Source organism: Vidua macroura, chromosome 2, assembly GCF_024509145.1.
Source record: "Vidua macroura isolate BioBank_ID:100142 chromosome 2, ASM2450914v1, whole genome shotgun sequence".
NCBI lineage: Eukaryota > Metazoa > Chordata > Aves > Passeriformes > Viduidae > Vidua > Vidua macroura.
This window is the reverse complement of record NC_071572.1, coordinates 35,018,666-35,046,301: the sequence shown is the minus strand read 5'-3', so window position 1 is coordinate 35,046,301 and position 27,636 is coordinate 35,018,666. Positions and strand designations below refer to the sequence as shown.

Here is a 27,636-nt window from a genome sequence, read left to right as displayed (position 1 = left end):
AGGATTCAAGAGTCTTGGTTAGCTAAAAGCTAGTTTGAGCTCCTCCTGCCATTTTATCCCTAACAAACAATGAGTTATTTTTATTTACTCTACACTTGGCATAGATATATCTGTTTATTCATGTAGGCAAGTACATTTCTTTTCTTTGTATTTACATAAATCAAATGTTTATGTAAGAGTCACTTTTGCACTCTCAAACACACTTAAAGGCTTTAGCACTTTTATACTAAAAGCAGACATGGGGCAAAAAGAGACTTACAAATTAATTCCATAAGAAAATACTAAAATTTGTGTAAAGCCTTGTTGCAAGCTAAGAAACATGTACAAGAAATTCTTAAATGAATTATCCTTGGCATAAATTTGTATTTGAATGTACAGACATATTTACAGGTTTAAAATCCAAATTCATTAATTTCTAAATTCTAAGATGTTCCATGAAATGTCATCTTACTGTAGAACTTTGTCAGGTGGCTGAAGCCCATTAATAAGACACATATGGTAAACTGCATGAAAATTTAAAGCAACTAGAATGAAAACCAACAAAACTGGTCAGACCATTCCTTCCTGACAGAACTAGCTATTATTCCAGATTTAGTCCTTTAGCTGTTATGAGTTGTAGCTTTCCATGTTTCCACAGGTCCTTTAAACCTTCCTGTAGCTTTCAAGAGCCACAGCATGAGTCACAAGTGCTTTCAGAGGAAGATGCAACCACAGGTGATCACCCTAGGGGGAATCCTTCTCAAGTCCAAAAGCACTTCTCACGTGTTTGCTATTTCTACTGTTCAGTGGATGCCTGTGGAAGGAGGTTGGCTTGTTCTGGTCAGTCTTGCTGTTTGCAGTTTGGAACTGTGGTACTATTTCTGTCCCTTACACATGTATGATAAACCTTCTGAATTCAACACTATTGTCACTTAAGCTTTTGGCTATGGAAGTCTGAAGATGTTAATCCCCACTCCCAAGTACTTCATCCACAACTGTTTAGATCAATGTCACCAGAAATACAAAGTCCAGTTATGTTTCTGATCTGCAAAACAGGCTTTTCCACAACTGACCAGCTCAGTACTCGCTAAGCAGGAAGAGCCAGAAAGGATGAAAACCAGGTGTGCATTAACTTTGGGTTTTCTCAATCTGTACCAGACAGATGCAATGAAAAAAAATCTAAAAACAAACCAGAATTTTTGTCTCCTGAATGCTCAAGCGCAAGCATCTCTTCCATGGCAGCTGGCCCAGGCAGCTACACAGATTGGATCAGCAGCACCCACACCCAGATCCACCATCCATACACAGTGAGCTGTTTGCTTTCAGGTGCCCACAACATATACCAAGTTGGTTGGTTGGTTGGTCCACTCACTGAATCCAGGTTATTTAAAAAAATGTTTATATTGCCTGACAGCAATAGCATAACAAAAACCATAATTGCATATTGGTTTTGGAGAGGTAAGGAAAAGTTAAACACTGAATGCACTTGAGACACACCTATTTGTCAGAGGAGTCAAGGAAAGAACGTAAAGGCACAACATACTTCTACACTCCTGTCATTAAGGCCATGTATTGGTGTGCAACAACGCTTCACAGGGCTAACCATACAGAAGTACTCAGGTCTAAGTCATAGTCTCAGAGGCGTTTCAAACAAGAGCTGTTTTTCTTATGAAACTTCGGGCTCTGCTGTTTGTTATGCTTTTTTTGTTTCCTTTTTTTTTTTTTTTTGGCAAAATGCAGGTTGCTTATCCAGTTCCAAAGATCTGTTCTTCAGCACTCTTTCTTTAATTTAGTTCTCCAGAAGTGTGCGCTGAACTGAAAAGTGAAAAACAATTCAAGATTACTGCACTAAGCATAGTGCACTATGCACTTAACATACAATGCCCTTTGCATACAATGTAAGTTATACATTACTATGTAACAGTTTATGCAGTCAACAACTTTCAGCAGATGTTTGACACTGTGTGATAAATTTAGGAAAGCAGAGGCTTGATTCTGTGAAGTCGATAGGGTATTACACTGGGTAATCTGGGTATTACACTCCAGATTTCTCACTCAAATAACCACATCCTGCTACATACATGGAAGCTATCTACACTTGCAGTGTAACCCAGCACTCAGTTCAGGCTTGCAGTTCTTGCAGATGCAAACAGGCTGCTCATACAAAAAGTAAGCTACTGAAAGTAAGCTCCTAAGTTCAGGAACATAAAATTTTAACAACACAGACCTATTCTGCTATGCCATTTGACCTGGCTTAATGAGAGACTGTTTCTAACTGGAAGCCATGTAGGTGTATCTATTACCAGAAGCAGACCTAACATCTGCTGAGTCCCAGAAGTAAGATCAGGAGCAGCACCATGATGACCATGGCTGCCTAGTCTCTGAGCTCAATACATGATCATGCTTGTCTGCAAAATTTAACAGAGGTATGAAATCTGGGACATAATATGACATCAATATGTAGGTAGAAGTAAGCATATCTGATAACATCCCAAGTGTGACTTTACTGGTTAAAATAAAGTATGCATCATCTGATGGATTTCACTTTTGAGTTGTGGTGAATCTTGGCCAGAAATTTAGCATAACCCAGCTACAGCTCGTATTTTAACTGCCTTTGGTAGAGGACTTTGAATGATACTACTTGCTTCCCCCTAATGCTCTGCTGAATTGAGGATAACTGAGTCTCTTCAGTCCTTACAGCCAATCACAAGAAAATGTTTTGTACTTGAGAGTTTTATATATTTAATAGCTTAAAGTGTTTATAAAGAAGATAATGAACCAGATATAAGTTTGTAACAGATTAAATACCTGAGAGAAATAAGGCATAATTACTGAAGTATAAAAAAACCCAGAAATAGTTCTGCAGTTTTAAGATTAAACTCACAGAAGAACATACTGCAAATATATACTGCTTTGAGATTTTAATACTCAGTACTTCAAAACCAATGAACTTCAGCATGAGGTTACAGTGCTTCTTCCTTTGTTGACCAGGCACAAAGGCTAAAAGGCCAAGTTTTCACCTATACCACTTCCTCCAGCTCTATCCATGGATTCCTGGAGCTTATCATCTGCTCCATCAGCCAAATCTCCTACACAACCATACACGGAAGGTGAGGTTCTCAGTGTCTGTTGCTTTAAAAGAGATCCTTCCACAGCTCTCACCTTTGTAGAAAGATTAATCATGTGATGGTTCTTTCATATAAGAATATTCTCTGTTCACAACAGAGAACGCTTTAATTACAACATTCTAGTGAGTTCAGTCCTCTTTGCCTCCAGTGTAGTTTCATCTCTATCAACATCTCACAAATTTTTAATACACATTCTTGCAGTGTTCTGTATCAGTTTATAATTAGAAAACATTTCAGATTCTAATCAGAAAAAATATACATTAATAAACTTCCAACTACAGTTATTCATCACACTGACAAAGCAGGCCTGTGTTTTCACAATTGCCTTTAATTATATTTTTGCAGAGAAAATTCAATTCTTCACTTTCTCTAAGCTCCTACATTTCAATGCATTCTCAAGGCAATAAACCAATCTGTTCAATAAAAAACTCAAGAGAAGTGGCGATATTGTCAGAACTGAATGCTTGATTCCGTTCTTTGTTGAGATGGTAAAATCATAGACTCACAGAACCATTTATGTTGGAAATGATTTTAGATCACCCATTTTAACTCTTACCCTAGGACTGGCAAGTCCACCACTAAACGATGTCCCTATGTGCCATGTCTATATATCTTCTAAATTCCTCCACGAATGACAACTCCTCTGCTTTCCTGAGGAGCTTCTGAGCAGCCTGTTCCAATGCGGCGTGGGTCCCTAATCTAAACCCAAACTCCGGGATGCAACATTCCAATGCTTGAAAAACCTCTTAATGAATAAATTTTTCCAAATATCCCATCTAAACCTCATCTGGCAAAGTCTGAGGCCATTTCTTCTTGTCCTAACACTTGTTACTTAGGAGAAGTGACTGACACACCTGGCTACAAGCTCCTTTCAGGTGGCTATAGAGAGTGAAAAGATGACCCGAGTCTTCTTTTCTCCAGGCTAAACATCTCCAACTCCCCCAGTCACTCCTCATAACACTACAGACTCTTCCCTAGATCAATTACCCTTCTCTGGACATGCTACAGCACCTCAATGTCTTTCTTGGAGTGAGGGGCCCAGAACTGGACACAGCGCTTGAGGTGTGGCCTCACCAGACTCAAGTAGAAGGGGACAATCACAGCACTGGTCCTGGTGGCCACAGTATTGCTGACAGTAATATCAGTACTGGCCTTCTTGGCTATCTAGGCACACCGTTAGCTCATATTCTGCAAAATTGTTATTTTTTTTTAACGAAACAGCACAATTCATTTTCTCCAGTATGTTAGATGTCAATAAAGTGCATTTAATAGGATCCCCAGTGAAGAGCTGATCTTCCGTTTAGATTCTTGTCTTACCAGGTGGCTCAGATTGTGCTCCTCTGTGGCTATCCATATTCACATTCTCTTCATCTGCTGGGAAAAAACCCAGATATTTAGCATTTAAATTTTCTTATATTTGAGGCTCCTGATAAATGGAGATAATTTGAGAGAAGAAATAGCAGTGAAAAAAATAGACTACTGATAGTACTTGAGTTGCCCTGTTTTGTCTGCACATTAATTTTAACATACAAGCTAGAGATGTTTTTCGGTTTCCAAACTTCCCGAATTACAAAACAGCAGTGCCTGGCTGAATGATTCTCTATCCCTTCACTAAGCAGTCAGAAAGACTGAAATAGACAAAACCAATCATCCTATCATCCACAGTACTCTCAAAGCTCTCTGATGCAAGTTATATCTTATTTAGGTGGAAAGGAAGCAAGCAATAGGTAACTGCAGAAGAATAATTTGGGGAGGAATATTGGACTAAGTTGTCATAAAACTAGTAAGTAGGCAAGCATCTTGTGAAGACACAAAGGCATAATTTACAAAATTAGAAACTACAAAGTATTTTTCAGCATTAAAAATCTCTAATCCCGACCTTTACTTGATTCTCCTTAAGAAGTATTTTTTGCAGTCTTTCCTGCTTATTTTTAGTTAGAAAAGTAAGTTTTTGGGCAAGGAATTCATCAGTCTTAGATGACTAGTAGGAAAGGTTATTCCCTGTGAACCTAAATTCACTGGGTTATTACAACTACCTTATGCATAGGATCAATTTATAGTCCACATATAAATACAAAAATGCTTCTCTTTAGACAGTAGGAAACAAAACTGATTTGGAACTCTTACCGCTTTGCTTGAAACAGAGTTTCTTCTTCTGGTAAGCAATGAAACTAGCTACCGATGCAACTACTGTAGCACCCACAGCACTTATAATTCCAGCTATTGCTCCCTGAGAAGCTGAAAAAAACAGAGATGTTTATAAACATTTTTCAGAACTGAAAGCCACAACAAAGTATTGTCTCAAAGTAAATACTGTGAACACTTCCAAAAAAACATTAAACTGAAATTACATGAAATTACAATAATCAACTCTGTGCACAATGAAAAGTGAATCCTTTCATTTTATAACCATTGATTTCTTAGCAATGCCCACTGTTAAAGAACTTAAGCATGCTTGTTTTAAGTTGCAGTAATTAAAAAAGCAACTCTTTCATAGCCATATCTACTTTGTATGCATGCAATCACTGCACCAGCATCTCTGAAACCTTAACACTTAGGAATAATTTGTAACATAGAAACATTAAAGGACTATGGAAGCAAAGCTTAAAAGTAAGAATTCCAGATTGCACAAAAGCTTTTTAATTGTAACCCACTCCCAGTAGTGACCATTCTAGCAGAAGATTAGCAAACAGAACCCCCAAGAAAACGAACCTCATACATCTAAACACCATCATACACACACATTCATGCATTTACCCTCCTCGTCTTGGCCAGTTTTTGGAGTTGGACCCTTCCGTTCTGTAAAAGTGAATGGAGAGTTTACATTTTATATGTCTAAAGAACACTCATATCATAATTGAAAAACATTTTGTCAATTAATTATGCAAAATTAAAACCCATCTATTATAATCATACAGTGCTAAACTGCACTGAAACTTTCTGTTTTCAAAGCATGGCTCAGTGTGGTGCCAACTCCAGCCTTGAGTGATCAGCTAATAAAGTTTGTGAAATCTGATTTAATGAGCCTGTGCACCACCACAGAGAACACATATAATTTCAGAGTAACATTCAGCTATATCTCCACGGAACCAATGATCTTTTCCTAAAATCCCAGCCTCATCTGCTAAATACCTTTGCAATTCTCTTCACAAGCAAGCCAGAAATTCTATAAATACTAACTCTATTAAATAGTCACTGTGCAACTCGCACCACTGAGGCAGGAACTTGTGCAGATGAAACCACCACACAAGTCTCCACAGATGTTTCTTGCCCCTTCCAATTTTGAAGTACTGCCCCAAAGGAACCTTGGAAGGAGGAAGCTACCCAAAAAAGTGGCATCATTAGTCTCCACCCAGGACAACTCTCCAGAGAAGTCAGTAACCATTAGCACATCCCAAACCCCACCAAGATACTTAAAACTAATTCTGATCTGGAAATAGTGAAATTGCAGTAACGCACTAATTAGACATAGCAAATTACCAAAAAAAGTTTGGCAAGCTAGGAAATGGTTTTATACTGCTCAGAGTATAGAATCATATGGTGGTGAAGGGACCTTAGGTATCACTGAGCTTCAAACCCCCTGCCATAGGTAGGGACACCTTCCACTAAACCGGGTTGCTCAGAGCTCCATCCAACCTGGTTTGAACACTTCCAGGGATGGAGCATCCACAACTTCTCACCTCCTAACCTGCCTCACTACCACCACTAAAGAAGTAGAAGACTAAGGATCACTTGGAAGTGTAAATATCAGTTCATCCTGTGGGACAAAGGAAATCTTTGAGAACATAAGGTGGACCCTCTTCTGGCCCACTCCTAGGCTTCCTACCTACAAGAACTAAAAGTAACGAAGAGTATGTCATAAAAGATCCAAAATAGCACTTGGATGACCTTAAAAACTATATTCATGGTGAATTTTGAAGTAAGTACTGCATTCACATTTCAGTTTTAGAAGCCATCTTTCTTAGCATACGAGTAAAAAATCACTGAAAACTTTTGCTCTAGACCAGCCCCTTAAATATGTGGGGCTTTTTTTTTGACAGCGACAGAACGTGTTACTTTTGAACTTGAAAGTATGCTCTTAAGTTTCAGATACCAGAACCAAACACATTACAATTTAGAGCATGTCTAACCAGCTTGTGAGCAAGCTTTAATCAAAAGCTCAGGTAGGCACAGAAACAATAGGAAGCACAACCTGCTATCTTACCATTGCTGCCACTGCCATCGCTTCCTCCTCTTGGGGAACTGCCATCCAATAGATCTGAATCATCAAATTTGTCTATAAAGTAATGCAAATAACATTACCACATTTTAAGTTCAGTGAATAAGACACACCAAGGTATATAATAACATGGAAATTTTCTCAAGACCATTCAACTGAATTTGTGGTGGTTTTAGGCTCAGTACCAGAGTCCGAACATTTAACCTTCTAAAAGCCCTCACGATGTCACATCCCTTCAGCTCAGCACTACAGAGTTTGACAGCAGCACTCCTTTCTCTGGACTTCTTGAACAACTGAGAGAAGTCAGTGTCCAAGAGCAGGTAGTACTGCACAATCAGGTTAATCAAGCAAGGAGCCCTATAAGCTGCTTAACTCTAATAGCCCAAATCTCACTGACCTGTGACAGCAAAGAAACAATGTGGACAGAAAAGGACCATTTACTTTCAAGGCTGCAACTGTGAATGATTCTTCAGAGTTGGGTCTCTAAGTCCCAAACAGTCCAAATGTAATTCCCTTGTCTGATTTACTGCAGAACACTGAAGTAGTCCCTCTCCATTTCCAATGAACCCTACCTCATGGAGCCTTCCTGTCTCCCTCATGGCACCTTCTCCTCCTTCCCTCTGCTGCCAAATGAATATTTAGTTTACACAATGCAAATCAGTTTTTCAGGCAGAAAAACTAAAAGTATTGCATCAGAGGATGTTTTAGTTGGGTGCCAAAAGCACTGTACTGAGGCATGCAAGAATCAAATTCAAGTCTCTCCTGCAAATCAGGTGAAAGAACAAGAACTGAGGCTTGCATTCCAGGGCTCTTTACCACCATGTCTGTGAATAATGGCATCATCACACCTGCATCCTTCTGAATCTCTTTTGTTCTGGGTTAGGCAAAGATAGAGAGGACCTCTAAAGCAGAACAGGCAGGAAAGGACATGTATTTTAAACCTATCTTTCAAACACAAATAGTTTTATTTCTTAATGAGGCCTTTAAATAAAATAAAAAAAAAAGAAGCGACCCTTTAACTTGGAGCTTTCCCTTTAATTTAGATCCTTTAAGAATAAAGATCATAGGCAGTTGCTACTTACTTTTGAGCATGACTAGAAGGGATTCAGTTTGTAAAGAAGAAAGAACTCAATTCAATACATGGTTGCTTTGCCACAGGCAGCCAAGAACAGCTTTGCCCCAAGCACACACACACACTGTCCTATCCTGCCTCTTCCCCACATCACCCTAATTTTAAGTGAAAGTGACTCAACGGGTTTGTTATGGAATTTCAAGACTAGTGCAAAGCTTATTTGCAAGACAACTTTTTCTCAATCTTCAGTGTTTGATGTATGCCACACCTGACATACATAGCAGGCAATTAACAAGGATCAATTATTAGAAGTGTAACTGAGACAGTAAAACCAGGAGTTTGTGCTAGAAGCCTTACCAGAGCCTTTAGGTTGATCTTGCTTGGGGTTATCTAATCACAGAAGAGAGATTTAGGGAAAAAAAAAAAAAAGTTAAGATAACAAAACCAGACTACAATACAGTAATGTTCAAAGGGACTAGGAGAGATTAACAAATACTCTTTTACTGTTCAGAAATTCCTGTTAGATCAGTCTTACCAGTGTCACTAGGATTTGCAGGAGGATGTGGCTTGGGATCACCTGTAGACAAATAAGAGAATAAATTGAGCAAAATTACTAGTGTGAAGAAACCAAAAGCAGAGCATGGAGTAACCTTGAAAGATGATCTGACCTAAAATATTAAATCAAAACTTCCCCATGTCATTTTCCTTTCGTTAGCTAATGCTGTATTTCTTTGGTTATCTTAGCTAAATACTCTGTTTTAATGCCAATAAGGGCTTTCCCTCTACATTAACCAGCATGTCAGATCCTTGCTAGGATCGAACATACACAGAAAAACTCATCAAGTCTTATTCAGCATTTTAGTTTGCACATCTGATTTCAAAGGCTGAGTTTCTTTAAATTTTTCTACCAGGTATAGATTACTTGGCTGTTTTCTCTTTTAAAATTACCAGGTTTTAACCAAATACAAAGCCTGGTACCTCACTTGAAAAATAGACAAAGTACAGAGAATAGAACTAGACTAGGTCCCCACAATGACATTTCATTTGGCTTGCCACAAAGTAGAAAATAAGAGATCTTAGAAATTATCTCTGTACAGTTTTGTCACAACCCTCACATTAGAAAGTGTACTTTCCTTCAAATTATTTATAACAGAATAATGTTTCTTTGTGCTACTAAAAATACTTCCTGAAATGGGAGAGATTACTTTGGAATTAACATTTACTTCCATAAGTAATAGTTTATGGAATTAGTGCCATCTAGTGAAAAAACAGCAACAAAACAAGTAGAAGCTGGCTAAGAAATTAATGAAACTCCTACAGTTTTGTTGATTCAAAACCGTAAGGTTAACAAACATAACTAGACTGCAAGTATTTTTATTGACAGTCTGCTACCTTAATCAACTCAGCGCCTTATTATACTTAGGTCATAAAGGATGGACAGACATTGCACCAGGTACATTTGAGCAGTATCAAGGAAAATATGATACTTACCATAATCAAAAGCATCGGACAAGTCTAAATCATCTACAAAGAAAGAAGGGAAGTTTTAAATGTAATGCAAAAACTACTCTTAAGACTACTTTTTAAACAAAATGGACCTCACAACATTTTCTCCACAAAGTAAAGACATGCTCACTCATCAGTGACTCGCAGAAAAGCCCTACAAAGTTACCAGGCATTACCTGCCAAGCGACTTGCTGCTTTTGGAGATGATGGGACCTGTCAAGGGCCTGCTCAAGGTGAGCAAGCTCCAAACATGTAGACTGAAAGTCAAGGGAAGGCTTTTTCACAGGGTTTTAAGCTTGTGAAATCACAAAACACATTTCTGAGAGCAGATTCCAAAATGAAGAAATCTTTTTGTTGTTAGGGAGCTGCTTTCTTTTATAGAAATACCACAACCCTGTGTGCCACTAAATTGAAAAATTCAGGATCTCAAATTGGTAGGTATACTACACTTAATTTTACAGTAAAAGGTATTACAAGCCAATTAGATCTCACCTGTATGTGATGGTGTCTTCTGAGTTACAAGAGGCTTCTTTGTACTTTCTGTCAGGTATGGTTAGAGAAAAAAAAATTAAATACTATTTAACACATGAAGCTACATGAAGGACAGAGGACAAATCTAAGTACATATCTATACATCAAAATGCACAAGATCAAATCTATACAGCAATAAATCTATAAATCAATTTCACCTCAAAGAGAAATCTTTAAGTCTTCAAAAGACAAATTTGAGTTCTATGTGGTCAGCATCTTGACAAACACATGGCTGAATTGTTTCACTGAGGTTTAAACAAACCATATGTGGCAAAGTTGTCATGCTTGGCCAGGCAATAATACTTAGAAATCAACAAGTCAAAAGAGCAGCCACAATTTTCCTGCCTACCTTCCAAAAGTGCATCTCCTAAGGAGAAGTCATCTTGGCCTGTAGAAGATAAAAGAAACAATAAGGACACTGTTTTTTCTTATTCAAACACAACATTTAATAAAGTCATAAACACGTCTGTGATCGATCTTGAGGTATACTTTCTGCTTCCTGAGTCAATCTAGAAGAATATTTTGAGTCAGGGTTGAAGACAGACATTCTTCTCTATTTCTCCAGGTCACTATCTATACATCTTTTCAGAAAAAAAGCAACCACACTAAAAATTGGCTCTATAGACATGACCTGAAGGCTTGGAACATACATTCCCGTAGCCAATAATGCACTTTATTCTTGCCACTGCTACTGCATGTTTCCTTAGTACCATCCACAGCATATTCTTTCCTACCCTTCTTTCCACTGAACCACAAAATAAGCTGGAGGACAGCTCCAATGCATGAGAACATACAAGATCCAAGTGTGAAGAAAAGCCTTGGAGCACAAAGGCCATTATGAAAGCTATTATGTAATGGAGTTAATATCTTGACATTAAAAATTAATTTTCATGGGTTTAACCCTAACCCATTCCCCCTAACCCTTAACCTAACCCAAACTCTTTCCCTCTAACTAGGGTTAGCAGTATGGAGGTGGTTAAGTTATTAGCACATACAATCTTGAGTAGTTTTTCAACTTCCTAAAACACAGCTAAATGCAGCTGGCACCACCAGGGGGTCTCCACAACAGGGAAATTAGATTCTATTTTCAGTCCTTAGGAAAAAGAATATTGTTTCTTGCTGTATCAAATCAGCTGCTAGAGCTACTGCTGCTTACCCAGCGAAATGCAAACACACCAGCTCAAGACATACATGACACAAACTGATTTCACACCACAAATGTACTGGTGTGATCTCAGCAGCAGAGGCTTGTAAAATAAGTGGACAGCTAAAACAACTGTTTGGGGTGTTTCTAATTTTTCAACATCCCTACTTTCACTGAAGCATGGAATAAGAAAAATGCCCAAAAGTAGCTATCAGCTATTCAAGAAAAATACATTTAAATATACTGCTTCAGCCCCATAGAAGCTGGATGACTTTTTCTACCTACTGAGGATCAAGCCAGCCAGAGCAGTTGTTATTTCCGAACAGAAACTACCTTAATTCAGAAGATATTTGCATAAAGCACTATATGTCTGGCTTTTCCTCTAAGAATGTAACCACCAAAGAGGCATCAGAACCAGCTACTGCAAAGTCTGAAAGAGAGGAATAAAAACAAACATCAAAATCAAACTAGAAGCAGAATGCACCTTTTACCTATATGACAGACCAAGTTAAGACAAGTCATGAGTCTAACATCAGGAATGATGGATGCTTATATAACCTGGTGACCTCTTTTGCTCTAACTGAGGTAAAAATTGAAATCCCTTTCCTTTTTCTTCTCAGGTAACTGCATTAGTAATAGTCAGATAGTTTTTGTTTGTTTGTTTGTTTTTGTTTTGTTTTTTTTTTTGTTTTTTTTTTTTTTTTGTAATAGAGAAGCAACTGGAATGGAATAAAAAAAAAAATGCGCACTCTGGCCAACTAAACTGCTACTGCAGAAACTGAAATCTGAAGTCTAAGAAGTGATTCCCATACTGTAACACTTGAACTAAGACCACCTTGCCCACAGCCAAGTAAGGAGACAGACCTACATGGTCTCTGACAAGCCCTTTCATGGAAACAGAGGTGATTGATGGCTTTATTGTGGTGCACGAGCAAAGCACATTTAGAATCTCCTAGATAAAATAAGTAGGTATAGATCTTGAATAGAAAGCAAGAAGATATTTTACTTGGTATTCCTTATTTCAAATGGAGACCACAAGCTGTGTTAGATCACAAGAAACTACAGAATGCAAAATATTTGCAGGTCATTTATCTGACGTCTACATCAATCTGCAATATAATTTTACAAACCTCTGTAAAGTTAGCAGGTGCTAAGACACAAATGCCAGTTACTTCTGAAGTTACTCCTTTGATTAGACTACACCAAGAAACCTCCATACCGACAGGCAAAAAAAATTCAAAGCACTCATAAGAAATGTTAACAGGCATATGCATAGCAGTTCCTCAAACCTGAATTATAGTTTGCTTGTGTTCTCAAGCACATACATCTCTCAGGCTACAATCCTCTGGGATATATGCCTAGGACAGGACATGATCAGAATTTGGTAGTCTAACTCCAAGAGGGCAGGCAGAGGAATTTGTTGAAAACGTACACTCCTCAAAATACTCTACCAGAGAAGCACCCAGAGGAGGGACCATCACCAACTAGTAACACCATCTTTAGTACTAAAGTATAGCACTAACACAATGAACATTACACTGGTTTGTGTATATTTCACAAACATGTTACACATGTTTATTTCATGCCTGTTTCTTTCCAGGCAGATGGAAAAACAAGCACATACACTCAGCTTTATGCTTTAATGCAGCTGAAATTTTACCTGGAGAAGAAAAGAGGCTAAATGAAGAGTTTCCCATTGACAGCATAAAACTCAATCCAGAAACTCAGAATGGCTTCAGCTGCAGCAGTTGCCCTCAAGAGGAGGAAACCTTTGTAAAAGGGTGTGCTTTCAGTGACACTGTTATTTTAAGTAATTTTGCACATGAGCTTCATAGAGAAATAATTTATGATCAGATTGCTGACTGCCAATCTCACGTAAAAAATGCTTTGACGGAGAAATAAATAAAATTGAGCGTCAATAAAAGAAAAACAATCATACTTTATTGACTGGAATTATTATTCTGAAAGCAAAATTTGCTTTCCAAGCATGCAGCACGATTATCAGGTTTCTCATATACATTACTTTTTCGACATAAGGTAGCAAAAAATGTCAAAACTTAGCTCATGGAATTCATTAAAATATCTGCCCTCTAAGGTGCTGGAAGTCAGCTTTCCCAGCAAAAAAAGGCATTTCTCCACTGTTTATAACAAACCTTCCTATGTATTTAAAGCAGTTGCTTTTATAAATGTACTCGCTCCATTTTCAGTATGGGTGGCTCCTACTAAAGTAGAAATTCAGTGACTCAATCTAAAAGGAGAGAAGCTGAGTATGATTCAGCTGCTTCCAGGAAAAAAAGTAATTAGAAAACAACAGATAAAGCTACAGAACTAGAACAAGGTACTATCAGGGTCCAAGAAGAAAAAGTCAGCAAGAATATGCTGCACTCCCTGCAGATTTAAGAAACACCCAGAGAAACTAAGCTTACGAGCATTTGCTTAGTCTAAACAAGGATATTTACAGATAAAGCAGATCTTGTATTGCATATGAAGAACAATACAGCAGGTATTTCTTGCTCCTAGGGGCATGAGCAGATTCAAGAATACTTCAGAAGTGTCTGCACTATTTTCCTTTCACGTCTGTATCTCAAGTACCTGCATCTCAATAGACAGATCTGTAGCAATGTATCCGAACCACTTAGTCTACAGTGTGCACCAGCCATTTCACTTGTAACTGTTCTTATCAGAATTTTCTCAGGGTTCTCTGGAATTCATCAAGGTTACTAAGACAAACTGTGCTAAAATAAGAAAGAAGAAGCTGAGAAACAGAATTCCAAGACCATAAGAAGGAGATATCAGAGAGCTGTGAGCCACCTGGGCTGTAACCAATCACATATTCTGAGAAATGCATGCAAAACACATGGACAATCAAAGGCACCAATAAGAAATGCGTGATCAGCATAGGCAGTAGAGTTAGAATGTATAAATAACTGCATAATGTAAACAATAAGCAGCTTCTGCTTAATCATACTGGTCAGTTGTTCAGGAATCCTGAATTTCCCACACAGATCTTCACCAGGCCATCTCTAGTAACCAACATAGTTTGTCTTAGCTGGTGGGAAAACAGTAGGTAAAAGAAAAGAAGCAAACATAGGCTTTGAAGAACTAGAGGGTATTCAAGAGATCCAAGTAAGCAAGTAAGAGTGCAAAGACCTTTGCAAAGACCAGTCACTGCTCTCAGATACTTCTTGCTACACTATTAGATTAGTCATATTCACATTCCACTGCAGAAGGCAGAGAAGTACCACCTCCACACCTTTCAAAGTAAGTAAAACACAGCTGACCACAGTCCTGGGCAACCTGCAGTGGCTGACTCTTCTGAAGCAGAAGGTAGGACTAAAAGGGCCCCAGCTTCAACAGCCTATGATTCTGTGACATGGGCCAATAATCCTAGCCACTGGGCTATACTCCTCATGTTGCAAACTCATAGAACTAAAAATAAAGTAAGTCACTCTGTCTGCAATTCTTTTTATAAATGAGAACTGAAATACATTACTCTGTCTCCTGATGTTTGTAAGCAGAAACCTAAGCTACACTAACAAGAGCTGCTGGAAGAACATTTGGGTGATGGAAGCATGACACTTCCACCAAGAAATGACAAGTTTTGGGGGCACTGGAAGGGGAAGTAGAAGGAGAGGAAAAGTGTTTTGCAAAATGTAACAAAGGTACTGATTCCACATGGCAAGCAATCAGAGATCATTGGATGCATTTATTTGATTTTTTTGTTCATTTTTTTTCTTACCTGTAATTTCAGGAGGGCCTGACCACAACTGAAGACTGCAAGTGTCATATACTATGCTTATTGCTATTTCACCTATGTACTTGCCCTTACCAAACACAAATGCATTACTAAAATTAGTGAGCATTTTAATTATTACTAAGTTGCCTTTTGTGTCAATTCAGGGACTAAAGCAACATACAACTGGCAGACAGAACATGGGCTTGTCTGCATCCGTGTGCAGCAGTTCATAGCACCTTCCTCACAGCAACCCTAAACCACGCTGAGGTCACTCTGTGCACTAAACATGAAGTTACTTGATGTCATCAAGGCCAGCCCCAGAGCCACTGCTGCCACTGCCTTCTCTTGCATCAACAGAGCAAAGCCAGCCCTGTCCTTCAACCCCTAGAGCAGGCAAGGAGTACCCCTGCCCCTCTTCCCAGGTCTCAGTGTAATCTCCGTTCCTCTAGGGAGGCTCACAATGGGCCAAGAACCTCTCTGATCACCACCACTGCCCCTGTGGTCATGGGGTTGGGTCAGGAGCTCTGAAGCAGTCTTAGGAAAACCTGTTCTCAAATCTCACTAAGATCAAGAAGGCACTGTGCACCTGCTTTGCATTCAGACACTTTTGAAGTTCTGTCTTAGCATAAGAAATGTCAGTAGTTCATTTTTTATAAGCCTAAGATACCAAAATTCTTTAATTACATGTTGCTCACAGTCTAGAGCTTCAAAGTTTAAGCTGTTCAACAGACAGGACTTTAAGCTTTCACAGAGCTGACAAGTCTTGCAGCTACTACTCACATACACTAAACTTCCATAACCAGATGCATTCTGACCACAAGGCTCACATTTATTCTTGTTATGTAACTTTCCTTCTCTAACTATTATATCAATCAGTTTTTGTAGCATGAAAGTATATTAACTTTGTTAATGTATATTAGTTCACATTTTACATTACAATGCAATGTGGTAGTGGAATTTTACTGGACACTTCAGTATTGATCATGCTAAAGAAAAGAAACCAAAGGACAGCTTGCCCCTTTATTAGAGATAATAAAATATATGTCTGGGCAACCAAAATGTCAGCATCCTAACCCCCCTAACACCTCTTAGAAACCCTCCCAGTATTGGCTGGCATCACAGATAATTAAATAAAGTCAATCAGATTCCAAGACTGTCTAGATTAGTTGCAAAGCAGTAAGAAATACACGTGCTTTCCAAAGTTTTACCATTATTAGTATTCAGTACCGTGGGTGTCAGGGACTAGTCAAATTGTGTTATATTCAACATTTGAAAGCTACAAGAGCCCTCTGTAAAACCACAGATGGGTCATTCAGGATAGCCCAATCTGGCTAGGGTACCTCATGCACAAAGATATTTACTCTTGTAATTCTGTATTTTGCACCCTAGCTCTCCTCCTCTGTACACAAGGGTCTGCAAATTTTCGTAACATCCTCCAAAGGTCAAAGCCAGTATGTCAGCACCTCTCCCCTCTTCCAGAGATGAAGACTCTCATTACTCCTTGAAGTTTTCTGCTCTTACATCTAGCAACAGCTTCAGCAGTTCTTGACAAGAATCTTTCTGACTGACATCCATGAAGCCTCTTGGCCTGAAGCGTGTACCTCAAAGCAGTGGCCACATCACAAGCATTCAAACCTCTACATTCATTTCCACAGCTCAGTACCCTGCCCAGTCTAGTGCAGAGAATGGGAGAAGTGTATTCAGGGTGATTGTGTGATGTCTGGGGCATGACTTCAAGGGCTGTGTGCTTTTTCTGCTCATCCCAAATCAATAAAACACTTTATAAGTAATAAGTGTGTAAGATGATAGATTAAAAGTTTTACTCCATAAAAAACAGTCAGGAAACATCAGCATTTTGTTTGGTCTGCATCCTCACACTCTGCATCTCTGCTGGACTCTTGGATTGGGGCAGGAAGGAATGGAAGAAAGAGTAATCCTGGTTGGTGGAGGGCTCAGAGGAAAAAAAGAAAGCTTAGCAGCAAGATTCGGGACCAAAAGATTAGGGCAATCAGCATTAGATGAAATATGGTAAAGTTTTAGCACAAGAAATGAGGAAGTACTAAGAACCCAAAATTTGTAATCTGGCAGACATTGGATAATAATTGGCATAGGCATTCATCCTAAAACCTCAACTTCTGGACTGGTAAATAATCCTCACTCTGATTAAAGAAAAAAAGTTAAATTATAATTAGTAAAAGTTAAATTATAATTTTAAAGTTAATTTATTATGAAAATTTATAATTTTAAAAGCTAATTTATAATTATAATTTATGTTGAACAAATTAATGGAACTTGGATCTTCATTTATAAATTCCTTCTTTAAAATTTATTTGAAATATACATTTGCAATGCTTACAGAGCCAGATCAACACTGTTATTTTTATAGCAGCACACTGAAATGAAGATTCACAGTAAGCAGAATTCCTATGTCTGCTGATACTTGTAAGATGACAATTTCACAGCTTGTTTCTTTTACCTTCCTCACCACAATTCTTAGCAATCCAATACAGTTTGTATACTAATAGTAAAGTCCAAACAAAATCTGTAATCTAACCAGAAACAAAAACTGAACAGTAAAATTGACTTTGTTTTTCCAGACTCTTCATTTTAATTGTGGCTTGTTCAGTTATGGCTAAAAAGACTCTTCAGGCTTTTCAATCTGTGTACTTGAAATGAGCTACAACCTCTTGTGCTAAAAGAAAGAGGAAGACTGGGTTTTATGATGAGGGTTTCCTGTGGGGAAGGTGTGGGTTGAAAAAACCAGACTCAGTACAGTGTTTGCAATGATTTGAATCATAGGAGTTGGCACAAATACATGACAAGCCAGAAAGATTATGTAAATTTGCTTCTTATTTAAAAGAAGGTTGAGAGATTTTCCTTTTAACTTCCTATCCTTCAGTACTTGAGGAAAAACACCAAGTTTTCCCTTTTGTACCAAGGTTATGTTCTCAGTAGTTTCAGTGTGTTCATGAGCCCAGAAAAACAGCTGGAATGCATTCATAGTGGAACTGTAAGCATTTCCAGTTCAAATGCATCTTGTGAAAGTACTACTGTTATATTTAGACAAAACCTTTAACAAGAATTTTCCATGGCCACTCTAAGAATTATTTTCATAATCTTCACTTTGATTCTGTATCACCTCCTAAAACCAAATTAGATTTTATGTTCCAGTGTTAATTACTTGCAGGCTGCCATTACACATGCCAGACTTCAGTATGCACTATAAATTTACTCATTTATTAGAAATTTAATAATTTCCTAGAACAAAGGAAAGCAATGGGAATGGATGCAGAACAGGTAAGAACTGCAAACTAAAGGAGCTTGCCCAGGATATAGGACTGGCAATGGAGCCAGTAACAAAGATACAATGGCAATGTCCAAGGGATAAGAGTAGAAGCAACAGGGAAGGGGAAGGAGAAAGAGACGGAGAAATCTGGATGCAGAGGAGCTGTCAGCTCACTATAGCCACAAGCTGCAGAATCACAAGTCTTGCCTGAATTTTGGGGAAAAAAAAAGGTGCACATCTCTGCTTAGTATACAAAGAAAAGCCAGAAGGCCAAATTAGAAAAAAGGAAAGCTGCAATTTTTTGTGAGAACGGTGGAAAAGAATATTGTAAATCAGATTGCAAACTTGCTGGCTAAGACAAACAGCAACAGCTCTGAGACGAGATGTCTCAATAACCATTTGCAACATTTAGAAAAGGAGAGAGCAGGGAATAGATGGTGAAGTAACTACTGAATTTGGGATCCAATTGCAAGAAGCCTGGCATCCAAGATGGAATGAGAATCACAGAGTAGGCAGGAAGGCATTTCTGGTGTTGAAGAGAAAAAATACTGACAAGTATGGGTAGGGTAGCTGGACATGAGGGAAGAATCAGCAGACTGAAATATAATGATATAAAATGTAGAAAAAGACAGCCTTGTCCAAAAGCTCTCTGCATAGGCTTCTCCAAGCCCCTCCCCAAAGTGTATCCGGAAATTTCTTGTTTCTAAATTTAACAAGGACTTGTGTGACTCTAGAGCTGTCTGGTTTGTCCAACAATTGCATCAGCTCTAATAAACACTGTATACTACCCAACACAACAGCCTCACTTTTTATTCACATCTCACTTCTACTACTGCCACTATCACCACTAGTCCCTTTCCTCTTCACATTCTCCTCCAAACCACAGAGAACAAAATAAAATATAAGTCTAAACACTAACTACACTTTTTTCCAGAAACAGAAGGTTTAGAGTGTAATATTTTTGTGTCAGTTATAAAAACAGTAATCCTACCAGCATTGCCTGAATTTGTTTTCCTGGAAATATCAGAGTTTCAAAAATTTTCATTTTATGTTATCCTCAGAATGTTAGATTTCTTCACAAACAGAAAATATACAAGCAACATTTTTCTGTGGTTAAGCAAAAAAAGCATGTAAAGACAGTTTGATAATTAAAATCAGATTTTTACCAATTAAATTGATGGGTGTTTAATCAAAAAGAACTTTTATTTCATGGAAAGATTAACTTGTATACCGAGTTTAACTTTTAACCAGTGAAAGAATGACTGCTATCCTAAAAAAAAAGTTTGACTTTACCATGATTAAAACTCTTGGGCTCAGAGTAGAATGAGCTTTGTGGATACTTCACTCACATCAAGAAATGGATACCATTTCCTGTGAAACATTTGGGAGCAAGAAGAGATCTAGTGGGAGTTTTACAGGAAGCAAGCTACAAGAAAAGTAGAGCAGAATTAACATCTGCATTTAACTAACCATTGCTCCAGTCAAGAGGCCTTCCTTTTACAAGTACTGTTAAGGATGCCATTTTTAGATGTTTATAGCATGTGGACACTTCACAAGTGACTGTGCACGGAGTAAACCAAATGCATTTGTTATGCAGCCAATGATGTTGTGTGATCAGACCTGACTTAAAATGTAAATGCTTTCTTTCAAAATTATCTTTTTCCCAAAACACATTTGAATTACTCCTGCATTTGACATGTCAACTATATATTTTAAAGGCACTGTTCTATATTTAAAAAACTTGTTCTGTATTTAGAAACACTACTGTAAACAGGCCTTACAGCACAAAGACCTAAGTTCTTGGACTTTCACAGGAATGTGCCTTATGACATTTAGAATTCTTTGTAAAATCTTCTGGATCTTATTGTTCTGGGCATCACAATCACATCAAATGTAGAGACTAAACCAGTTTAAAAGGAATTTGTGATGACTATCATGCATTTATTTTCAACAGGTGAGAATTGTACCTGTGGAAGGAGCAACAGATTTTTTGCACCAAGCTGGGAAATCTTTCCCAGACTAGAATTTACAAACATATAGAGAATATTCTTTTTAAATTAAAAATAAACTAAAACTACCTTGTATGATACCAACCAACCTTTCAAACACTAGCTTTGGGTCCACCTTCACCAGGAATGGTGTGCAGTATATCCACAACTGGCTGTTACAAGGGGTAGAAATGCAGTCCTACCATCTTCTGTGGCACCATCCACAAAGGTTCAAGGCAACATGTCTGGAGAATTTTTCCACAGTATTGCTGATATACTGATTGAAGGACAAACTTTCAAAAGAGTACGAAGTAATGGGCACCATATAATCTTTGTCCTTCCCCAACCTGAACTGATTAATCTGAAGCCAGCAAATAAACATGAAGGCTGAACTCCTCAGGCTAAAAAATGCCCCAGCATATGACAAGTTATATGCTGAAGAGGCTGCCATGAATTTGCAGAAGTAATGGCCTCTGTTAGCCTTAGAACATGCTTGGGAGCCCCAGTAGCCCTGAGAATACATATACACAGCCTCCTGAATGATCACTAATGTAGTCCATAAATGGCTCAAGGACGGGAGTTGTGTTAATCAGCAGCTGTTGCAGGGGCCATGGGGTGTCCCAGCAGGCAGGGGCTGTGAGTTAGAGTGCAGTGGAGAAGCCTGAGGCAGCAGCAGAAAGCAGCAGGGCTGGGCAGCGGCAGCCGGGCTCCTCCACAGCAGCTGCCGCATGCAGCCAGGGAGACTCACCCTCCAGGAAAGGGGACAGAGGGTTGGGGTATCAGTTTTTTCCCCGAGGCACCCAAGCAGATGGCAAGGGTCCTTTGCAGTGAGGCAGGGTGCCAATAAGGTCCCAGTTCAATGGCTGCTCTCATGAGCAAAGGCTCACCCATGGCATGAGAAAACGGGGCAGGCTGGGCTCTGGCAGCGAATTCCCCCACCAAACAGCAGCTCCACCATCCTCCTCCAAAGTCGAGAGAGCAAGAGAGCTAGGAGCCACCCTAGCCCCCTTTTCCCCCAGCCCAATTCTCATGGTATCTCTGCCCCTCCAAGAGAAATCCCCCAGCTAAGAGAGTGGCCAGCTACACCCTTCCTGTGGAAACTTCTTTCGACTCTCCTAAGTATCAGTCATGGTTTCTTAGTGACAGATGAAAAAATTCCATGAGAGAAAGAAGCAATAGGAAAGTTCCCAAACTCCAAGGACAACAAACCTTCTACTGGTCTCAGGAGCACAGAGTATTCCTGCTGGAGCAGACATGAAGAGTCAGACAGCAGAGACAGGAGACACAGGAACACGTGGTTTGAGAGACTCAGAGGGAGACTGGAGAGGGAACATGTGGCTGTAGATGTGCTCTGGGCAGGAGAGGTTCCGTGCCAACAGGAGACCTCCTGGAGGTACTGTGGCAAAGACACCCCTAAGGGAGTGTGGCGACTCACAATAGAACAGTGACAGGCCTGAGGGACCATAAGTGATCCTCAGAGAGTGGGACACTGAAAAGCAAAGAGGAGCAGAGGAAGATCAGCATGAAGCATGAAGGAGCAGCAGAAAGACACCATTAAACTAATTACAACCTTCTGCCTCTGCATGTTACCCCAGCAAAGGAGCAGAAGATGGGCTGAACACAACCTGCAGTGAAAATCAGGGAGGCTGACATAGAGTGGATAGGGTTGTTTGGGCTTAAAATTAAAGTAGGGAAGAGGGAGAGCCTTTAGGGTTTGATGGATCAATTTTTTTTCTCTGTATTCTCAAACTCATGGTTGGAAGTTTGCCTTTAACTGACAGAAAGCTAATTTAAGTAAAAGTCCCATGAGTTGAGACTGTTTTGCTCATAACTTTCTCTCAAAACATTTTTACTAGACTCCGAAGAACAGGTTCCTGTGCCAGAGCATGCAAAAGCAGTTTGCAGAAGGCTACAAAAAATTGGAATGCTCCTGTCAAAATTGTCTTAACCAATGACTACTACTATCACTACATTTTCTAACACAGCTGGCACCTGATGAAATGCAAGGTCATTTCAGTGGGAAGTTCAAGACAGCAAGAGTTAAAGCAGGCAAGAGTCTCAAGCACAGGCGACCCAATCATATGAACCAGAGTAACATCAGGAAAATATTGAAATTGGTCTTGGCTAGATGGCGGTAGGCTGAGTCACACTTAGCTTTTGCCAAGTTAAATCACTGTAACTAACAGCTACAGCTTAAGGAAAGCCTATGGATTGTTGCAGTGACAATTTTGATATAATAGTGCAGTGGCCATTTTATGTAACACCACATAAAATTATTAGCCATTTCACATTAGAGAAAATAGATGGAGAAACAAGTGCTGCATTTTTAAAGTTCATGCTGCCATGTATGCATTCTAGCACTGCTACTGAAATTTCTCCAATGAAAACTATGGGGCTTGTTGGCTTATTATTGGTTTTGTTTAGGTTTTTAAAATCCGATTTAAAAGGCAAACAACTCCAGAGCCCACAAAGCTGAGCTCAGTCTCCAGGAGTCCCTACAGCATCTCCCTGTCCCAGCTGGAAGCTCCATCTGCTGGATTACAGACAGGATCATTTCACCATCTTCCACCCAACTAGTCATTTCTTTTAACACTAACTTGCCTCAGCAAGAAGTCAGGAGCACAAGTGTTTCCTTCCCTTGCTCAGGGCCCTCTAATTACAGAGGTCTTAGAAAGAAGGGATCTCCACCTGCACTTCACCCCAGGCTACTGATCTTACAACATGGGTACATCATTTTCCAGCCTGTATTTTGCTCACGTCTGAGTGTCCTTTTAGCAACTGTGCTTCAATCAACAAGCTCTACCCAATTCTTGTAACAGATATTTAAAACATATATCCCAGTCCAAACTCCAGGTCCACAGTAAGCAGACAGCTTTTCATGCTTTGATCTTTCTACAGTAGAATATGGGAGACTTTTGAGCCTTGTGTCTGAATGCAGCTGTTCCTTGCTGCTCATCATGCACAGAATCACAGAGAATCACTGAGCTTGGTTTAGACCTCTAAGATCATCAAGTTCATGTGTGGAGTACCATGCAAGACTTTTTTTTTGTTTGATTCTTCATGTGCTGTGGTCTTAATACACATTGTACAGAAGTCATGCTGCCTAATGCTTTTTTTTTTTTTTTTTTCATTTTATTTTTAAAACCACATGCCTCAAATTAGACACAGGGCTAACCTTATGATTTAGCAGGTGTAAGATGGCTAAGTTAGTCTCGCCTCACAGCCAGCCACAGCAGGAAGCCTCTTGCCCTTTCCTCCCTGTCCCCACCTCATTTCCACTCTCCCATGCTAGGCCCTGCCACTCCCTTGTGCTGGCAGGAACTCCCATCAAACACTCCACAGAGCAAACCCAATGCACATTAGTCATCTGCTGATTTACCAAGCTGAATGATCTCAGCGCAGGCCTCGATGGGCACCAGACCAAAAAAAAAAAAGGAAGAGAAACAGAGATCCCGGTCCTCAGCAGGGGCAAGCTGTCAGACTGCCTACAGAAACTGGTGAAATAAAAACTCACATTTAACCTTCTGATGGATACAGCCCCAACAGTATCTAAATTCCAGCTTTGCCAGACTGGCAGAGTTCATACTTGGCACAGGAGACAACACTTGAACATCAGCTTTGAGGTTAAAAGTGTAAGCTCTTTCTCTAAGCAAGCTCAAATAACACAGTTGACCCTTGCTTAATAATACATTCAAATCCTTGTTGATATGTTGAATATTGATTTAACACTAACAACGTTCCTGTGCCTAAAATGGATGATCCCGTAAGAAGTTATCAGTCCAGAGCACAGATTCTCCTGCTTGAATCGTGAAAGCAGGCAGTCCCCCAGTGAAAACAGTCAACTCCACAGAGTTGCATGACAGCTGAACTGCTGATAAAGCACGATCCTTAACTTTGTATAGCAGTTCTGTAAATTCAGACTACCAACAGCCCACCAACAGTGAAATTAAGTTTTTCAAAAGCATGTAATTCAGGTTTTGATTTTGTCATTTAAGATGGCATAAGCACAAATCTGAAATTCCCCTGGAGGGCCCCACCCTCTCCAGGCTGACATTCTCTGCAGTTCTCAAATTCTTACATATTTTGTAAGGAAAAAGTGTCCAAACTAATTATAACCTATCTACTCAGTTTGCATTATTGACATTAACCAATACTCATATAAATTCACTAGCTTTCTAAAGCAATCTTTTAGATTGCTTTTAGTAGTAGTATAATTTTCCTCAAAATTCAAAACAAAACCCTTAGAGACAGTTGTGCACCTTCCCTACAGTAAAGCACAATCCAGACATCTCTTTTCATCTCCACACTTCTTGGTGAAGTATAGGAAGACACTGTTTCTCAGTGGCCCCAAATACTTCCACGTGTTAAGAGCATCACAGCAAAGATCCTGCTGTCCACGACCATGGGGACTGCTTGCAGAAGTAGAGGAGGAAATTTTCCACACAACTAGTAAGATGATAAATGTAGCCTGAGTCATCTGTCAGTTTTAGAGGTGGTTTTTATAAAATTGTACTTTTTTCCAACCTGCAAATCAAGACCACAATAGGGCCACAGCAGAACTGAATTCAAGCAGCCTTGCTGTCAAACTGCTTATCTGGCATCACGTGTGCACTATCTACAGCTTCCAATCAACGTTAAGAACATGCATTTTTCCTTCTCTTTTACAGTGAAGAGATAGATATTTAAGACTTAAGGTGTTGCTTTTATGAAGTACCTGAAAAAAAAGCAAACCTAGGCACACTAACAAGTATGCTTATTAACATAGTAAAAGAAGGAAGAAATGTTTTAAAAACAAGTCGTATGAATGGGAAACAACAGTTTGGACTGCATATTCCACTTCAGCAGTCCTCTGCCTGGAAAAAAACCTTCGTATTGGGGGGGGCTTTACTACTTTCTCCACCCCCGAATGTTTATTTTTACCAAATACCAGCGTGCTATTACATACAGACTTTTTTCATCAGGGTTCAGGAAAATTGTCCCTGATACATACTGAAGCAACGAGAAGCTTCTCAGAAAACATACCAGTGTGCTTCACCGTGCCGTTTTGCCATAATTATTTTTTAAAGGCTATTGTGTGACGGCAGACTTTCTGGTGAGTAACTATCCGATGCCCTGGGACTGCCGTGACTCCACTTTCTTTCCTAAAATGGAAGCTCGCTCCAGCCGAGCTCCCCAGCACCCGAAACCCCCTTCGAGGACCACCCTGCACCCAAGGGCCCTACTGGGGCGAGGACCATGTATTCACCGCAGGTGAGAACTGGCTGCTTAGTCAGTTTCCAGTGCGGAAGGCGGGCAGAAAGCTCAGGAACACATTTCCAGCGAGTTAAATGAAAAGAAAGAAGAGAGGGAAAAAAAAGCCTGGAGGGGGAGAGCGCTGTTTCCCCGGTCTATGAGACACGGCCAGCGAGGGACCCGCCCGGCTCCCTCCCGGGACTATTTCGCAGACCCGCACTGCTGCCCCGGCTCCGTGCGAGCGGCAGCGCTCCCCTGCCCCGAGCCCCTGGGGCGGGGGCCGAGCGCTGCCTCCCCGAGCCGCGGCAGGACCGCTCCTCAACTCCCACCCCTCCTCACCTCTGACGGAGACCAGGAGGGCGAGGAGCACCGGCAAGAGAAGGAGCCTCCAGCGCCGCATGGCTGCCCGCCTCACAACTCACAGACACACACCACACTCTGCCCGACAGCCGCGCCCAGGACCGCCGCAGCTGCTCCCGTGGCGGCAAGGGCGGCACCGCCCCGGGGCCGGGCCACCGCCCCAACGCGCTCGGGGCGCCGCGCCCCGGGGCCTTCCTTCCAGCTGGGGAGGCGGGACCGTTGTGGGACCCATCGGCTGATGGAGGGAGCTGGGTTTTCACTCTCGGCCGAGATGAAAAGGGTGGGGACTTTTTCGTGCTGCTGAGCCCTGACTGCTGCCGTGCAGCCTGCCTGCGAACCTAAGGGAGCGCCGAAAGGTGGCTACGGGGCTTAAACTCCGGTCCCAGGTTTTAATAACAGAGATGAATGCTCAGGTGCTCAAGTACCGCTGCCCTCTCTTAAGCCAGACACTCCCTTTCATTGCTCTTCCTCAGGAAAAGTCAGCCAACACAAAACACACCAGGACACCTAATAAAGCTGCCCATGGTAGGCTTGTTTTTTCTTTAGTCAGAAGAAAATAATTTTGAGTTTTGTATTTGACACTTGTGCTGAGCTGTGTTCTTGAGAGACGTGTATGAAAAATATACTGCCCCCAAATCCTGGTTCTTCAATTGCTGGGTATGCACTGGTTATTTACTAGATAATAAACAGTGTAGTGACAGTGTGATTTAGAAGGTAGCTGGTTATGTGCAGCTGACTTGAATTCAGTAGTCATAGGACCTATACTTTCCTCAGAGAGGTCCATAGCTGTTATTTAGCATTTGTAGGACCTTGCCAGCTGGAAAGGTGGAATGTCAAGTCATTCTCACCAGTTCATAAATTGATGGATATTTATTGTTTTTCTTTTTTGACAGTGCCTAATCAGGTTATTTTTAGATTTACTCTAAGGCAGAAAAGAGTCTAACTGTACTAATAAAAACACTTAATATTATGCTGTGTTTTAAATTAAAGATAAGCTTTTTTTCATTAAAATATCTGAGTTTTGCAGGAGTATTGAATTCAACATTATGTAGTGGTTAGCAGTTCCTATTTTTGCCAGACTCCAAGCCTAGAAGGTAAGACTGAATATGTGCACATGCATGTGTAATCCATCAGTATGGATCTTGCCATTAATGCTATGTGCACATACACAGGAAATTATTAATGTTGCTCAAAGGATGTCGTTTAACAGAGTGTTTATGGTTGTTGTTAAGAATTGCCTAAGAAGTCGGTCCCTTGCCAAAAAGAACATGAATTGGTACTCCTTAGATTACTGCACACTTCTTTAATCACATCATAGCAAAACATACCTCCTGCCTAAGAACTGCAGAGCTAACAGAAAAAAACTTAGTTATCTCTCAGATATTACCATGTCAGAACAGGGCCCTGTAGCTTCCTGTTGCCAAAATTACTCTTCATCAAAACTACCTTCTTCAG

At 40.0% G+C, this 27,636-nt stretch overlaps 1 protein-coding gene across 2 annotated transcripts; it reads right to left on the bottom strand.

Annotated features, from left to right (window-relative positions):
- Positions 1–1,668: 1,668 nt before the first annotated feature.
- Positions 1,669–26,322, bottom strand: CD99 (CD99 molecule (Xg blood group)). Of its 2 annotated transcripts, none has more exons than XM_053971580.1 (11): positions 26,161–26,322; positions 10,785–10,823; positions 10,397–10,444; positions 9,890–9,922; positions 8,934–8,975; positions 8,756–8,788; positions 7,312–7,383; positions 5,865–5,906; positions 5,235–5,345; positions 4,425–4,481; positions 1,669–1,794 (listed from the first exon to the last, which is right to left on the bottom strand). In XM_053971580.1, the coding sequence occupies exons 1-11, from the start codon at positions 26,219–26,221 to the stop codon at positions 1,769–1,771; spliced, it is 564 nt and encodes a 187-aa protein (XP_053827555.1). In that variant the 5' UTR covers positions 26,222–26,322; the 3' UTR covers positions 1,669–1,768. The 2 variants fall into 2 exon arrangements, with proteins under 2 accessions (XP_053827555.1, XP_053827556.1); XM_053971581.1 differs by having other exon boundaries at positions 4,425–4,478; positions 26,161–26,319.
- Between the last annotated feature and the right edge of the window lie 1,314 nt (positions 26,323–27,636).

Coding starts and splice junctions, on each gene's coding strand:
- CD99 (XM_053971580.1), bottom strand. CDS start 26,221: ATGCGGCGCTGGAGGCTCCTTCTCTTGCCGGTGCTCCTCGCCCTCCTG. Junction 9,923..10,396: donor GAAGACACCATCACATACAG/GTGAGATCTAAT, acceptor CTTTCTTTGTAG/ATGATTTAGACTTGTCCGAT. Junction 8,789..8,933: donor TGCAAATCCTAGTGACACTG/GTAAGACTGATC, acceptor TTCTGTGATTAG/ATAACCCCAAGCAAGATCAA.